Source organism: Sinohyriopsis cumingii, chromosome 15, assembly GCF_028554795.1.
Source record: "Sinohyriopsis cumingii isolate HCF-2022 chromosome 15, ASM2855479v2, whole genome shotgun sequence".
Taxonomy (NCBI): Eukaryota; Metazoa; Mollusca; class Bivalvia; order Unionida; family Unionidae; genus Sinohyriopsis; species Sinohyriopsis cumingii.
Genome location: NC_142975.1, coordinates 80,666,328 through 80,682,931, shown reverse-complemented (window position 1 = coordinate 80,682,931; position 16,604 = coordinate 80,666,328). Strand labels below are relative to the sequence as shown.

The following is a 16,604-nucleotide window of genomic DNA, read 5'->3' as shown; positions in this document are numbered from 1 at the left end:
TTTGCATGTACACGCCGCGATTCAGACGAATAAGTGAAATAAAGTAATGGGTGATCGCTATATTTGAACTTTCTCATAGGTCATGTAGACTAAAGCTTATCTCTCTCAGCCTTAATTTGGTACGCAACAGATAAACTTTGGCATCTAAAATCGGCCAGAATATCATTGAGCAAATATCTGGCCAATGAGTACAGCCCATATAATTGTGAGCATCTGCTTGGGAGATAGTTTGCAGTTGCACCTTATTCGTGTACTTTCATTAGAGCTAAAAGTAAAATATTCGAAATGATATCATTGCTGTTACTTTTGGCACTGTTTGGAGCAGGTTGGTATAACGTTTATATGTTAGCGACCATTTGAGGTGGAGAAAATTGGGTTTTCGTAGTTTTAGCTTCTTAGTATGCATGTGCTTATGTTATAGGCAAAATGTATACAACGTTTCACACCGGACTGGGATTTTTGGAAAGTAAAAGCCGAGAAACTTTATATTCAAATTCATCAGTTTTCCGCATATTGGACATTACACTGTCTCTACAACTGTCAACCTGGCTATGCTTTTCATTTTGAAAAAAGATCTGCGTTAGGATGTGTAGAAATTGTTCGGTGTCAAAATGGAGACTATTCTATTACGAGGTTTCGAAGATCAGAAAAGGAAAACAAAAACAAGCAAGAAAAATGAAGAGAACTTTGGTGAACGAGTTCATAATTGGAATTAGAAGAGTACAATATTTGTCCTATTTCTCTGGCGTTAAGTTAACGAATTATACGACTTACATAACGCACTTCAGACATTTTGAAATGTGAGCAGGGAACTGATACGATATAGACAGGAAAAAAAAACTTTAAACTCTAAAATGTTGTAGATGTTTCTTTGTAGTCCTCTTCTCGGTGGATTATCTATCTATCCATCTATCTATTTATCTATCAATCTATCTATCTATCTATCTATCTATCTATCTATCTATCTATCTATATATATATATATATATATATATATATATATATATATATATATATATATATACGTTTGTACATACATGGATGAAGATTCGCTCGCTTCGCCTTTAAAAAATGAGTATCCTAAAGCCTAATATCGACTGTAAGAGCTCTTATGAACTGTGTCCTTGTATCGGCAACAAAAAAAAACAACCCACTTTAGTATTAGGCAACAAATACAAAATGTATATTGAAAACTCAGCAGACATATATTGTAACTTAATAAGGAAAAGAACTTTTACTAAATAATCATGCTGGATTAAAACGATAACTGTCTGGAAGGGAAGATTGATTTTCAAGCTAACTACGTATTTTATATTTCGCTTCCAAAATCTAGATAAGTCCTGCCGTCAAAAACGTTGGTCTTGCCTTACATAGGGACGATAAGAGCCAAATAATAAAAATCTATTTTCAATACAGAGGGAACTAGGTCTTCCGCTTATTAATAATCAAAACATAAGTATCAACAAAAATCGTTCTTCGGGTAAGACGAATCTATTGAGAAAAAGAAAGAAAATGTGCGAAATCGTTTGGAGATTTTGAAGAAATCCCACCATAAGCATGTGAAAGTAATACGAAATTTGCACACAAATTAATGAGACGCTAATTACTGCATGTATAAATGTACAAGCAGTTGTGAACAAAAGCATCATTTACATATTACCAGGTCATTTTCACCTATTCTTAGCGCTCCAGTTCGTATGTCCAGGACATTTATATCAAATAGGTAATAAAACAAATAATGAATGTAAATATAGCCTAATGTTTCAATCTAACGTTTCATTTTAATTGTATACAGTCATAGATTTATATTATGTTGTCCTCGCTCTACATATTGTACTGGAATTTAATATAGAAGCACTGATGTTTATTAAATCATTGTTATATTTGAAATGACACACACGCAATAGACAACAGGACATCCCGGCAAGAGCAATATCTTTTGAAAATCAGCCAGTAGTTTGCATGTTATATCTTGCCGGGAAAGGTGTGTACAAACATGTCGGGGATCCGAGTGGCCGATTGGTCTAAAGTTCTCATCGTTACGAATCATTGACATCTCACCTATTTTGCGTGGGTTCAAGTCTCGTGTTCGGCCAATGTGGGTATGTGAGAATGTTGCCAGTTGATTTTCATGGGTCGATGGTTCTTTCGGCGGTTTTCCCATGTTCTTCATCCACCATTTATTTACTATTAAGTGCTGAAAAATGGCGATAACAACAACAACAACAAACATGTATATTCAATATATATGAATGAAACTGTAAACCGGCTGCCGCGTGAAGCGTTACTGGGTGCGGTTTTATTTTTAACATTGACGAATTAGAAATACTGGCTTGTGCTCGCTAATTGCTACACTAACAAAGCACCTGCAACGTGCAACGTGTTTTAATTCGAGTTCTCTGGCCATGGATTTGACAACGATCAGTATACTTATAGAGGTAATTCTCCCTCTATTGCGTCTGGTCAGGAAGCTGAATGATTTACTGAAACAATTGTAGACGTAGAGGTATGTGCAATGAAAATTGTATTCCTTCTTGTTCTCTGTTCTGTCTGTTGATATCATTTTATATCCTGAATGTTTCGGACTTTGTTCTAAACGTTCACGAAAATCATATCTATGCCACATAAAGCCATGATATTGGTTAAATAGAGTCTATCACGTTACCCATTTTTATAGCTGAACAGACAAAGTGAATGCAATTATTTTACATGCGTTAAATGATCCGCAATGTTCGTGTTGTTAAACTCCGATGCGTCTATTCTTGTCGCACGCCGATTTATGTACTAACGTAGTTAATATAATAATGATCTTGTACAGTTCTATTAAACCCTTGTGTTACAGATATGGATGAATTAGAGAGCACATAAAAATATTCAGTGCTCTCTTTTTCAAGCAACTCCTTATCTTTTCCAAAATTATTACCTTCATCAAGCTGTATCTTTGATGGGTTTCCCTCCTTGTCGACACGTTTAAATTCATCGGTTCCCTGTTTACATTTTACATGTCTATCCACGCCTAATCTGAGAAAATATATATCACAGTCAAACTATGCTTTTATATGTTGTCAAACTTGTATATGTTTTGATAGACTTTACCTATGTCACTAAGAATCAATTGCATTTACATGCACCGTTTTTATAAGGAAACATTTTATTATATCCCTTTGTATTAGGAAAATAGATTTCTTGGTCAACCATTTTTTATTCAGTGTGTTCCGTTTTCGTTTTGCCCACTTTAATTTGGTCTTCACAACTGATTGACATTTGCGTAGGCAGCTGGGCTCATAAAAAATTCGAACGAACTACTCATGTTATCTAATTTAGATCTCTTTTTTATTTCAATTGTTTTAGCTACAATACATTCTACACTTTGAAATAATGTAATAAAGAGTTTGTCCACTTTTATTAGCAAAGTACCAATCTGAAAGTATGAGAACAAGGTTTAATACTTTTCAAATGAGATAGTTATGTTGAAAAACTGTAACATCAACAAAGATATACTTCCGTTCTTTTTTAAAAGACCAGAGTGTAACAAATAGATTTACTCGAGAATAATATTGGAATAAGTTGTTTCTTATTATCCTCTGTGAACTAATTAGAGGCATTAAGTACACCAATAGCATTATTCGATGCAAAAAATCCAGAATCTTATCCAGTTCCATTTGTTGTAAAACTTGAAGAATTTTTTTCAAAGTGTCTGCTCTTTGACTCGGCAAAAATAGAGATGGAATTTGGAGGAAATACATTTAGACTTCAAAGTGTTTCAGGGTGTTATGTGAAAGAATTATCTGTAATAAAGTACACGTTAGAAAGGAACAAAGTTTGTATTGTTACTAAATAATACCTAAGTTGAATTTTTTTAAAGATGTCAAATTTTGAATGTCATTGTTTCAGTCATAAGATGCACTTTTATCTGACATTTATTATCACCTCAAGATGTTGTGTCAGATACGAGATATATATATATAATGCTTTTATTCAGTTTAACATATGGCATTAAAACAAAGTAGAAAAAGACCACGCGTAGTGACCGTATTTTAAGCCCAGCTAATCATTTTCATACCTTGACATTCTAAGGAACCTAAAGGATCGCTACCAGATTCTTCACTCGTTTACAAGTTACTCAGCCAAGTGGATAATTGTGCCAATGGAGATTATAACTCACCGTACAATTATTGATAAGTCCTATTAATAAGTCCTATTAATAAGTCCGTAGACTTTTAATTTTCTGTTTTTACTTCTTTTCTTTATTTTTCCTTGGGGGGGGGGGGGGGCACCAGACAGATCCCCCCCCCCCCGCCAAAGAGTAGAAATTGTTTGTTTTGTTGTTTCCCCCAAAGGTATGTTGCATGCATTTTTTATAAAGAGAATTTTGAAATAAAAATTAATTTAGTAATTTTAATGGGGTATTTGTAGATGATCCCTAGTGTTTCTTTAGGGTTGTGCATCCGAGAATGATTTCTATTACTTTCTCGGAATTCCTTCCCTAGTTCTTTTTTAGTTGACCTTGCTAATGGTCACCTATGTCCGGTGTATGCTATGTGTGTGCTATATGTTGTGATTACTATATTTTGTTTCTATGTTGGGACAGCAGATTATAAGCAAATTCAGAACCCAGTTGTCCTATCTTCTCCCCACTGGGAGAAGTTTGTAATTTTAAATTTAGGCGAGATAGCGTTGTACTGTTATGAAATTAAAACCCTGTTGGTTTATGTGTGCTATTTGGTGTCGCTCTCGCACTATCTGATAAGATTAACTGTGCCCGAGGAGGGGTCTATACCTTATTTATTTCATGTATTTCTCCCCTCTCGAGCAGGTTATCTTTTATTTATTTATTTATTTGCAAAGGTTCCGAAAGGTTGTTTGAAAATAAAAGGAAAAAAGAAAATAGAAAAAGAAAGAGGAGCTTGCAATAGTGGATACTAGTCGATGTGTAAATCCAGATGTTTGTGTATTTGTTTATATACTATGTGATATAATACCGGTTTATATTCCTATATGGAGTATTTTCTTATTTCTTCCACAGGCCTGTTCACTTCGCGTAGCGCCATGTGATATAGCCCCGTGGCTTCATTGATAGTACTTGCTCCATATAGGGCCCTGTCCTTCCCTTTTTTTAAAACCCCATGTTATCTATAAAGAGAACGTGTTTCGCGGAGAGTTTGTCTGTTCAGTCTCTTCTAATCTTAATAACCTCTCCGCATGCGCTCATTGTGTTTAATATATAGATTGTTATTGTGTATATAGTTTTTTGTCAAAATTTCCGTCTCGGTATAGGATGTTCTGTGTCTTATATGTCTTTACGCTTAATTTCATCAATTACTTTTTGTCTTTGGGTCCTTCTTTTTTCATATAATAATATGGTGTGGGTTTTACTAAAGTTGTATTTTTTACACAGTGGGCGTTTTGTCGGTACTCTGACCATATGCCGCCCCACTGCGACCTCTCCTGTCAACCATGCATTATGCATATATTTGAAGCAGAGGCTTTGTATTTTTAAAGATCCTAATTGGACCCAGTTTCCTTTTTTCCAGTTTACGTGTATATTTTCTATTTCCTCCTGACTCTTCATTTTTTTCCGCTGACTCTTCCCTAATCCATGTGTACGTCTTTTTCTTTTCTAACTCCCATTACTTTGTATTTGGTTAAGATATCTCTAATTTCTTTAAGTTTCATAGACGTCTCTAGTAGTCTGCTTAATTTATAATTTTGATATATGTCTTTCTATGCATCATCAGTAGGCCAAACCAATGTATATATAGGCCCTCCCATGCCATATTCGGTTTGGACTTTAAGACCTTAAACCTATTGCTGATATCTGCATGTTTCAGTAGTATTGGGTTAGTAATTGCTAGACCCCCTCTCTCCCTTGCTTTTTAGATTGTTTCTTTTTTAATGTAATGTGTTTTGTAATCCCATATAAAATCAATAATTTGGTTATCGAGTGTTTTTATAATATCATTTTTTAGATCCATAGATTTTGTTATATAGTTTATGTTGGCATACATGTATGTCCTTGCTACTTGTGCCTGTTCCATAAGACATAGTGGCGTTAGCGCCCAGATGTTCACATTTTCTTCTACTTTATTTTTAAATAGTTCTGGTTTCCTTTTTCTTCGTTCTGTCCAAAGTATATCCCTAAAAGCTTTGACTCTTCCCTTAATTTCTTGGGGGGAGGGGTAACCCAGAGTGTTTTCCTTCCAGTTCCCTATTTTTAAGATTTCAGTCTTGTCATGATTGATCTGGGATCCCGAAACCTTACCGAATTTGTCAAATTCATCCATGAGGTGTTTGAACGAATTAAGATCCCTTATGAAGCTGGTGCAATCATCGGCGTGTTGAAGCATTTTTATTTCTTCTCTTATATTCGGGACTTGGATTCCTACAATACTTTTATTTTGTCTTATTTTGATACTTAGGATTTCTATTGCTATTACGTATAATAGCATAGATAGGGGGCAGCCTTGCCTCACCTATCTTTTAATTTCAAATTCACCTGTACTGGCTCCATTTACCTGTATGCTTGAAGTTATTCCATCATACATGATTTTGGTCCACTTTTGGAAGTTGTTTCCAAAGCCGAATTTCTTTAGAACTTTTTGTATATAGTTTTGTTCCAATCTGTCGAAAGCTTTCTACAGGTCCATAAGTACCATAGCACCCTATTGGTGGCCAGAAATATTTATAAAGTCAATAATTGTTCTGATGTTAAGGATATTGTTTTGTATATCACGCCCATTGGCTCCACACGTTTGATTAATGTTAATTATATTTTCCATAACTTTTTTTACCCGCTCAGCTAAGATCTTACTTAAAATTTTATAGTCAGTATTGAGGCGGGAGATGGGCCTGCAATTTTTTTATATCTTCCCTATCTCCCTTCCCCTTGTAGATTAATGTGATCATTCCCTCCCTCATACTCGTAGTCATTTTGTCATTTTTTAATAATATATTATTATACAACCATTCAAGTATGGGCGACAACTCACTACAGAATTTAACATAGAATTCTGCAGTAAGTCCATCTCTCCTTGGCGCTTTCCGTAGTGATAAATGTTTTATTTCCGTTGTAATTTCGTTTATCGAAATGAAATCATCACATAAGTATTTATGTTCTGATGATATCATTTCGCATTCTAAACCATCGAGGTATTCATCACTCACTTTTTCCTCTATTTCTTGAGATTTATATAGGTTGCTATAATATCCTTTTATGTAATGTAAAATTTCATATTTATCAGAACTGCTTTTGTTCCCACTTATTTTTTAGAATTTCTAGGTTTTTTCCCCCCTCCTCTTCTTAGTTCCTCTCTTTTATACAAACCTACAGCTTTTTTGTAGATATTTGTATATTTAACAACCCTGATTTCTTTACCTTTATTTTCCTCTTCTGTTATCTTGTTTAATTTGTTTTTTAATTCTTCTTCTCTTTTTTGTCACATTTGTCTTTAGTATATCTAGGATAGATTCTTTTTCCTTTTTCTTCCTGTATGCTCTCATCTGTGAGTGCGATATCGCTATTTCTTTTAATGTTTTTGTTTCTTCAGAAGATCCCATTCATGAATGATATCAGTGTTCCCCTTGTTAATGAAGTTTAGTTTTTCTTCTTTGATTTCTACTTTAAATTCCGGTAATTCTAGTACTTTACAAGTCAGTTTCCATACTCCTTTGCCCCATCTTTTTTATTATTTATTTCTACTTCTAGGAAAATCAGCTTATGGTCTGATACCTTAAATTCTAATATACCTGTCTCTTTATATATGTTTTGGTTAAAGAAAGTTCCATAAAATTTGTCTAGCCAACTACCTTCACCTATTTTGTATTCATATGTGTATTAAGTTTTTAGTAAGTTTAATCTTCTGTATATATCTACTAATTTGTGGTTATTTAAGAATTTCTCTATCTCAGGTTTAAATCTTAGATCGTTTGTAGTTAGCGGGCTCGTCCTATCTATTTCTTCCCCCACCCAATTGAAATCTCCACCCATTATAAGTTTTTTCCATACTATATTTCTCTATGTATTTGTTTCATTTCTCTAAAAATTGCTGTTTCTGATATTTATTGACCGGAAATTACGTATTTATTAAATGTATTTCCCCAATATTTATATGTATTAATCTTCCCTTAAAGAAAGCTCCTTCCTCTTTTCTTTCCCATCTAATTCCTCTTTTTTTATTATTATAACCGCACCCCATCCTCCCAATATCTTTCCCTACATAATCATTTAGAATAACAATGCCATCCATTTGAACTTCACATAATTTAATTAATTCATTGGTGAAACCATTGTGTGTTTCTTGTATATATATGATATCGTAATTTGTTATTTTACTTAATTTAGTATTTTTTTCTTTATTAATCCTTTTGGTATTAATAGACAAAACTCGGAAGTTTTTTCCTCCATTTTTTGTCTGTCTTCCAGGTTGCCGCTGGTTGCATGTTTGTGATATAATGAATGTGTTGATCAAATAATACTGATTGGTTATTGTTGAAATTATCTATTCATTTACTATTTATGGGAAACTAGGTCCCCCTGATGTACTGTCAGTTAATGTCATTGATTTTTCCGCGTATGATGTTCCGTCCGTCATATTTCCAGTGTCCATATCCGTCGTCGAATCATTTACAATTTGTGTTTCTATGTTAGTCCCTATGTCTGTTTCATTTATGGAGCTTTCAGGCTTCGTTCCCGTCTCATAATTTTCGTCTTCACTGTCCTCTCCGCTCTCACTTTCCTCTTTTCTGCTTATTTCTTCTTTCCCTTCTATTTGTTCCCTTTTTATTTGTGTTTCCAGGTGTTCCTTTATTTCTTTCATCAGGGATTTCATCCTGGGATGGTGGTGTTGTCGTTTTTGCTTTCCTCTTTTGTAATCTTTTGTGGGGCAAGGGTGTGGAGCAACTCAGAGGTAGCATCCCCGATACATTGGTTTCCTCGCCTTCTCCTCCTGCTATCAGCTCTCCCTCATCAACTTCCTTTTCTTGTTCTTGCAGCAGACTGTATCTATTCGCCAATGTTATGATTTCTTTGGCAGGTGTTTTCGTCCCCGTTTTATTAGGACTTCCTTTCATCTACTTCCGTCACTTCCGGATTGCATAGGTTTTCTTTTTCCGGTTCTCCAGTTATTTCTCCCCTTCTTCTGTTTTTGCGGGTGGCCAACTGATTATTAATGTAAATCCTATCCAATAATTACATATAAATATCGTCAATTTATATATAACTAATTAACTATTAGTGTTTGTGGTGTGGTCAAATTTGCATATTTTTGCACTGATGCCAATGATTATTAAATACAGAAATATTAGGTAAGACGTTGTTAGATAAACACCACTCTTTTACAAAAGTCCGATATTTCATCTGCTAGTACATCTCAGCAAGCTTCTGTATTAAATCCCCAAAATAAAACTGTTTCATAATGTAACACTTAAATCCAATGTACATAACGAAATGCACCAAGAAGCATATACCAAAAAAAAAAAAAAAAAGACTTAATAATTCAGAAATTGATAGATTCACAAATTTTATGAATGTAAATTATAACAAAAGTTCAGAGTATCCCCATTTTCCAGAAATCTGGTCTTAGGCTTGCTCTTGTTACATTCCGTGTGCGTTGACACAATTCACGAATAAAATGATAACTAAATATGTTAATGGGTTTAATAAGCTCATATTACGTCACACATACATGTTGCTTGGAAACACTTTTATCTAATTATGAATATTTTTGTCGGGGTTGGGAGTTGTGTCTTATGTTAATATTTAACGAGTGATGTTTTGTTGGAAAACGAGATGATGGTCATCTAGAATATCTACAATATATGTACTAAGTTTTACAAAAGAATATTGTTTAGCTTATGATCGTATTTTTAAATGCAAGGGAAAAGCATTCTAGAAAAAAATTAATGTATTATTCTAATAATTTATTAAATCATCATAAAGTTATACTTTTTTGAAAGTATTCATAAGAAGCTATGTTAATTTCTGATTTCAATGTTTTAAACATGATTGATTTTCATTTTGGCCAACATGTTATGTACCAACTACTTGAACGTGACAGTTATGTTAACATAACTGTGACGTTTCAGGAAAGGTGGAAGGGATGCGACTTGACATGAAAACTAGGTATGGTTGAAGCAACTAATGGGCGCAACTACATGTTCCCATTTAGGTGCCAGTAACGCCAATACATATCGGGCGGGGGGTGGGGGGTCTTGAGAGCAGTCTAATTACAATGATTTTGCTCCCATTGGAATTGTGATTTAAAACCATTTCAAAACACGTTTTCTTACAAGGTTTTCAGCAACATTAGTTTGCTTTTTGTGGGTTTGGTTTTATCTCGTACAACAGCGTCAGAGTCAAATGTTTGTGTACTAACTTGGAACCTTTACAAGAATTTAGAAGTAACTGTCCTGAACAAATTTTGTCAGTAATAGTTTAATATTGAGTACAACTACATAGCTTATACGTACCGCCGAATAACGTTAAGGAAAACGTATATGGACATAGTTTAGATGTTATAACCATAACGTCATTCAAACTTCTTGTATCTTTTAATATTCCATTGGAGCATATAATCTCGTATTTATACAGATGTAATGTGTTTTCAAATTTTCGAGGGTAAGTATATGGACATTCCAATTTATTGCATTCTAACCGACAGGTGTCTCTGGGGTGTACGGTGACTGCCAGCATGGTTGGATTCATCACGGCGGTTCTTGTTATCATGTTAGTCGGGATCATGTATCCTGGGAAAATGCTTACGTAAGTTAGGCAAGAAATATCAAATGAAATTATAGGATGATAAACTGATCTGATAAACAAGCAAGTCCTTCTCATAGTTATAAAATGGACAAGAAAAGAACTAAATATTCGCCACACTTATCATAATAAAATATATACATCGCTGAATTAATAAAGCAATGGTCGAATGCTATGTTGTATGATTTTGAATGTGTGACCCTTCAAAACGTCAATTACTTCCTACAAAGAAGAATAAGCTCAGTGACATTTATCTTCATATTCTTTTCGTTTGCATTATTGAATTGTTGGTACTTTGATAGTTTTAATGCGAAGTCTTTGCTTGCAAAACTACTTCCCTTTATTTCATTGTCCGGCATTTTTTGCAGGTTGTGGGTCCTGACCGCTAACAAATGTAATATAGAGACAAAATAAATTTCATGAATATGAAATGTCTCCAGCTTTCTTGAAATAAAATAACAGTTGTCATTATATGTACATTAATATATGCATGATAACTTATTCTATTGTAGTTTATATATTAACATTTTCATAATTACTTCCCCTTAAATTAATTTATTCCCCCTGCATCATCGTCCACCATATTTGGAGTTATCGTCAGAAAACAAACTGATTACATGAACAATCACATGACTTTAAATGACTCATAATTCTTGCAATAAGATTATATATATATATATATATATATATATATATATATATATATATATATATATATATATATATATATATATATATATTGTGGCATCACTGAAAACCTCTTAAGAACACAAGATAGTATTACGAAGAACATTAATTAATACATATCTTCTTTCAGACATTTTGTAATCTAATTAGTGAAAATGGCAATGGATACCTTGTGGAAGTAAATGACAATGATGAGGAGGCTTTTGTCGAGAACCAAGTAAAGTTAATTCATGGTAAATACATAATTACCTTGTACTGCTTTTTTTTCTCTCAACAAAAAAATCTCATTAATTTGCTGTGTTCTCCATCGTAAGAAGTGACATGAATATTTCCTCTAACCTTCAGTGCACATGCACTCTGATGCTCGGATAGTGGAACTTGAGAAACTCGATCGCAGAATTTTAAGTTGATTGTCTCTAAATAAATCATTTCATTTACATAAATTGCTTTCTTTTCACAATACAAATTTTTGCTATACAAAATAGCAGGCGTTCACACATTTGTAATTATTCTGTAGAAGCAAAACGATAAATACAAATAACGGTTTTTTGTGATAACCGTCCAATTATATAAAAGTATTGCCCTCTAACGTCGTTTTATTCATTTCAAGTTCCCTTATCTGGAAACTATACCTTGCTTTAAAGGATAGTTAAGGGACAACACTGATCTTAAAAGCTTACTTGGTCATTAGTATCTATTTAAGTAACCAATGCGAATGCCATCAAAATGTATAAAAACAAAGCTAAACAACAAAAGATATGCTTCATTTGTATAATTATTCAAATTTTCAGTGACTGTACTAACACGGCCTTTTGGTATTCGATCTTTTGTCATCCATACAGTAGAGTATACATGTTACACTCTACGACAAAAACGGTACACATTTTTAAGAAAACCTCTTGATTAAATATAGTAACAAAATTGTTTAAGTAACTATATTAATTTTCATCACAGTTATAGTCATACATGAAAACGATGGAGAATTTACTCATTGATGAGTTTTGATTGCAAACTGAAATTAAGTCACAATCGAACTTTGGGTGCAACGACTGTTACCGAAAAAAACCAGCAGGTTTCCATGACCATACAGAAATAAACAAGATAGAAAATAAAAATCCATAAAAGTAAATTCACAATCGTTAATCAAAATATGTAGTTTGACAATTTTCACGCTCTTAAGTCTTAAGATACAAATGTTTTGTCATGTTTCCACTGAATCACGCTTCTATAATGCGCACTGTATCAATCCGCAAGAAATGTATTAAAGAAATATCGAATATTAAAATGTCTTCATTTCCGTATGAAAACAGTAATTAATCTGATAGAACACAGAGTCTGAAGCATTATATGTACAAGCTAAATTTCTCAATAGTCCTTGTCCTAAAAGTATTGAAAATTCGGAACTTCTTTTTATCAAGGTAGCGATGCAGTCGTTAATTGCAATGACATAATGAAAAATACAATCCATGCAAACCGACGGTCCTAAAAATAAATGATTAAAAAGAATCTGTTATTTTTAGTAGCTATACGAAAATATTTCATTCGTGAAGTTGAAACATTTGGTGTTGTCACTCAAGCCCTCATCACTCGTGAAAATACAATTTTTCACTTCACTCGTGAAAAATGTCTTTGAATCTACCAGAGTAAACGTAGATATCCTCTGTTTATGATGGGGTTTAAAGAAGTGACATATACTTCAGAAGCTGCAAATTACTGCGTCCCTCCAACATTTATACGATCGATCTAAATGTACGAATCATAGCAAAAATATCAAGTAAACGTACATTAACTAATTTAACTAAATTGTCTTAAGATTGAAATCTTTAGTTGAAACAGTTGTGGCGAGCGTAATGCGACTAAGTCAAGCACATACTGGCAAGATCATCTATTTTATAATCTATTTTATCTTCTATTTACTTAACTGCACAAAAATTACAATAAGATCAACTGAACGAATGAAAAGCGATGCCAACGATGACAGAGGTATCAGAAAATATTTGCAAATAATCGATAATTCTCCATTTTGACATGTGGCTAAGATTTTTCCATTTTACTTGATGATAAGCCAATCCATTGCTTTGGCATAAAAATTTGGCAAATCAGTATTTAAGAAACCTTAGTCAGATGACAGACAAATCTTTGTTTCAAATTATGCACAGTACTGACCCTAATGATTTATTATGGAAGAATTAGTGGATTAATATTTATTTCGACACCATTAAAAACATATTACTTTTTATTTGTCTATTTTCAGCACAAAAGGACAATAAAAATAACACAATTGCAGTGCTTTCTACACACAAAAACAGAAAAGGGAATGTTGATACTATACAGACGGGTGGTTGTTTTGCACGCTTTCATTAGTGCGTTAACGTCGACCTGTGGTACGAGTATTATGGAAATGTAGATTTAGGCGTTCAACTTTCTCTTTAAATTGCAAAGATGGACAATTATTAGACATACGTACCCTTGACAACAAACATGTAGAAAACAAAACTATGAACGCGAGCTTGGGGTGGGTGAGTATGGTGCTGGATAGTACGCCACTGCTTTTCACGAGTAATGATAATCTTTCAGTGGTATTCAAAAAGCTTAAAGTACATAACGCCTGACTTTTAAATTCCTAATGTTCAAGTACAGAAACTATAATTGTATTCCTAACTCGAATGAAATGGATCTGGGTTGGGGGAAGGGGTTAGATTACTTTTAACGCATTATTGATTATATTATGGTGAAGAAATGGGAATTAAACGCCTTTCGCAAGGACAAACCGAGGCAGCACACACAATCTGGCAAGGCTGGGTATCGAGCCCGCTACCCTTGGATTACGATCTTGAAATACTACATATTCACCTACCGGGGTACCCTTGAAACAAAATGGAACTCGACCTGAGACTTGATAATACATGTGTACAGAGTCCTAATCTTCCATGCTGAAAAGTACCGGCATTAGAAATACTAGTTCTGTGTATAATGGTTAAAGGTAAAATATCAGAAGATTATCCAATTAGTGTTGCATTCCGCACAGAAAAAACTGAGAATAATCTACTTATAAAAGTCCAACTTGGAAGAGACAAAAAACAAGCAGTCATTTAGCAAGATGTTTTTGTTTTTTTTTATATATAAAAAATTATGACGCTACATTGGTCCGGTGTAATAAAGTTATTTAATTTAAATATCTTCAAAAGTAATCAAGATAAAATTTTGGCTTTATGTTTAGTATAAAAGTCGATAGCACCGCCAGCATCCACCAATGTAATCGAACTACTGTTGTGAATTGTCATGCCTGGCAGTCTAGCCTTCTTGCTTGTGATCGATTCCATCATGATGTTGTGGGTCCTGTTAGAGGATATCCTATTGACAATGTGAACGAGACTTTTAAGTTTGGTGGAGAGACTGACGGGAGAGGGCGGCAAAAGAGTTTAGTTGGCTGCCAAGAGAGGAACGAATTACTTTTCTTCAATGTAATTCAAACTATCAAATAGCTGGGCCTTTCATGGCGATAAGACTATCATACTGCAACCCTCTAAGTCTTTCTTCGATTTCGTATCTTTCAGACGATACATGGGTCGGAGCAACTGATTTGGTATATGAGGGTGAATACATCTGGATGAAGAGCAAAACTCTGGTAAGAACCGCGCACTGGTCTCCTGGGCAACCGGATAACGCAGGGAAAAATGAGGACTGTATTGAGATCTTGGCAGATGGGACATGGAACGATCGCCCGTGCTCCGCGCTTAAAAGATACATTTGTGAGGCATCCATAGAATAAATGATTTATATACAGAAAAGTGTTGTATATAAGACAAAACATGGATAACATATAGCACTTTTGCTATTTAAATAGTTGCATGGCAATGCGTAAAATTGTGACCTTAATGCATGCATCATACATACATACATACAAACGACGTACGTACGATTTTATTGAGGATGAATTGTTGTTGCTGGGGCTGGAAAGTGTCCTAGTAATCATTCCCAGATTCGCCCGTCGCAGAACTCATAACAACGACAGGGTAAGGGCTGAAACTCTCTTCCGACTGAGACACAACAAGAAGTCAAGTTAGCCTTGAATTAGAATGCCTGGTTGGCATGCAACTAGATTGCAACTACACAAATAATCGGGTCTTGATAAATTTGGGTCTTGTCATTACGAGCCTAAATTAGATATCTCGTTCATTTCATTTTTGTCGAGATCACATTAGTAGAAAACTAGACAAAGAGGTCACTTTCTCGATGCTGTGTTAGTAAGGTTTGAAAGGTTCTATTCAAAGTTTATCGTTTGCTTATATATTTCCTGCACCATGCAGTAGACACTCCTCATGCACGAGTTGCCTCGCTATAGAGGCAATATACTTTTCATTTTTCTTAAACTTTCACTGATTGTGTCTTTGAAAAGAATGTCTCATTATTCAACATATAATTCATTCTGATACGCATCAGCTCCTTCTTTTACTTTTCTGGCCAAGGTCAAGTTAAAGCTGTTCATCTGCTTATCTTTCCTGAACCATACGTTACTAAGCATAAAACATTTCACTCTGCGACAGTCCATCAATTTTGCAGAAGATAGCATTAAAAAAACTAGTAGCTTCGGATAAACGTAGGTTTGCAAAGAATGCTTTAAAACTCTTATATCAACAAAGAACATTTTCTTCCAACTTTCTCGATCAATTCACTGATTAAGTAACACGCTATTCTTAAATCTTCATTAAAGTTGGGATTGGCACAGTGGAGATCCGAGTCCATCGACAGCGTGAACAAAGGGTTCTCGTAAAGAAAACCTTATTCAGTACTCAAATAGTGCACTTCGTCACAGGAAGACATCCGCTTTGAGCAACTTTCCAGTGTTAATCTGAATAATAATAATAATAATAATTATTATTATTATTATTACTATTATTATTATTATTATTATTATTATTATTATTATTATTTCGAAATTGCATTAACATCATTTCTTATGAGACAAGCCATCACCAGTGAAAGTCTGTTGAAATCAGTCGAGTGGGTCATGAAACCTTTATTCTAATTTTTATGCCAGGTAGACGAATATAATACAATCTCAATGACGCAGTTGTTGCCGCGAACGTTTTGAGGAGAATGCTACTGAAGAAACCAAAGAAGCTATAAATAATCTGACGTTAGAAACCAAAGAAGCTAT

The 16,604-nt window shown here is 34.0% G+C and overlaps 1 protein-coding gene across 1 annotated transcript; it reads left to right on the top strand.

Moving 5' to 3' along the window:
• Positions 1 to 166: 166 nt before the first annotated feature.
• On the top strand, positions 167 to 16,249 carry LOC149782166 (asialoglycoprotein receptor 2-like). The gene is made up of 4 exons (XM_089934839.1): positions 167 to 325; positions 10,659 to 10,759; positions 11,574 to 11,676; positions 15,001 to 16,249. Exons 1-4 carry the CDS (start codon positions 286 to 288, stop codon positions 15,213 to 15,215), a joined length of 459 nt encoding a protein of 152 aa, XP_089790965.1. The 5' UTR covers positions 167 to 285; the 3' UTR covers positions 15,216 to 16,249.
• The last annotated feature ends 355 nt before the right edge of the window (positions 16,250 to 16,604 follow it).

What these genes read in the sequence shown, in the direction of transcription:
- LOC149782166 (XM_089934839.1), top strand. Translation starts at nt 286, where the DNA reads ATGATATCATTGCTGTTACTTTTGGCACTGTTTGGAGCAG. An exon ending in TTTGGCACTGTTTGGAGCAG is followed by an intron (nt 326 to 10,658) that starts GTTGGTATAACG and finishes TCTAACCGACAG; the next exon opens with GTGTCTCTGGGGTGTACGGT. An exon ending in CCAAGTAAAGTTAATTCATG is followed by an intron (nt 11,677 to 15,000) that starts GTAAATACATAA and finishes CGTATCTTTCAG; the next exon opens with ACGATACATGGGTCGGAGCA.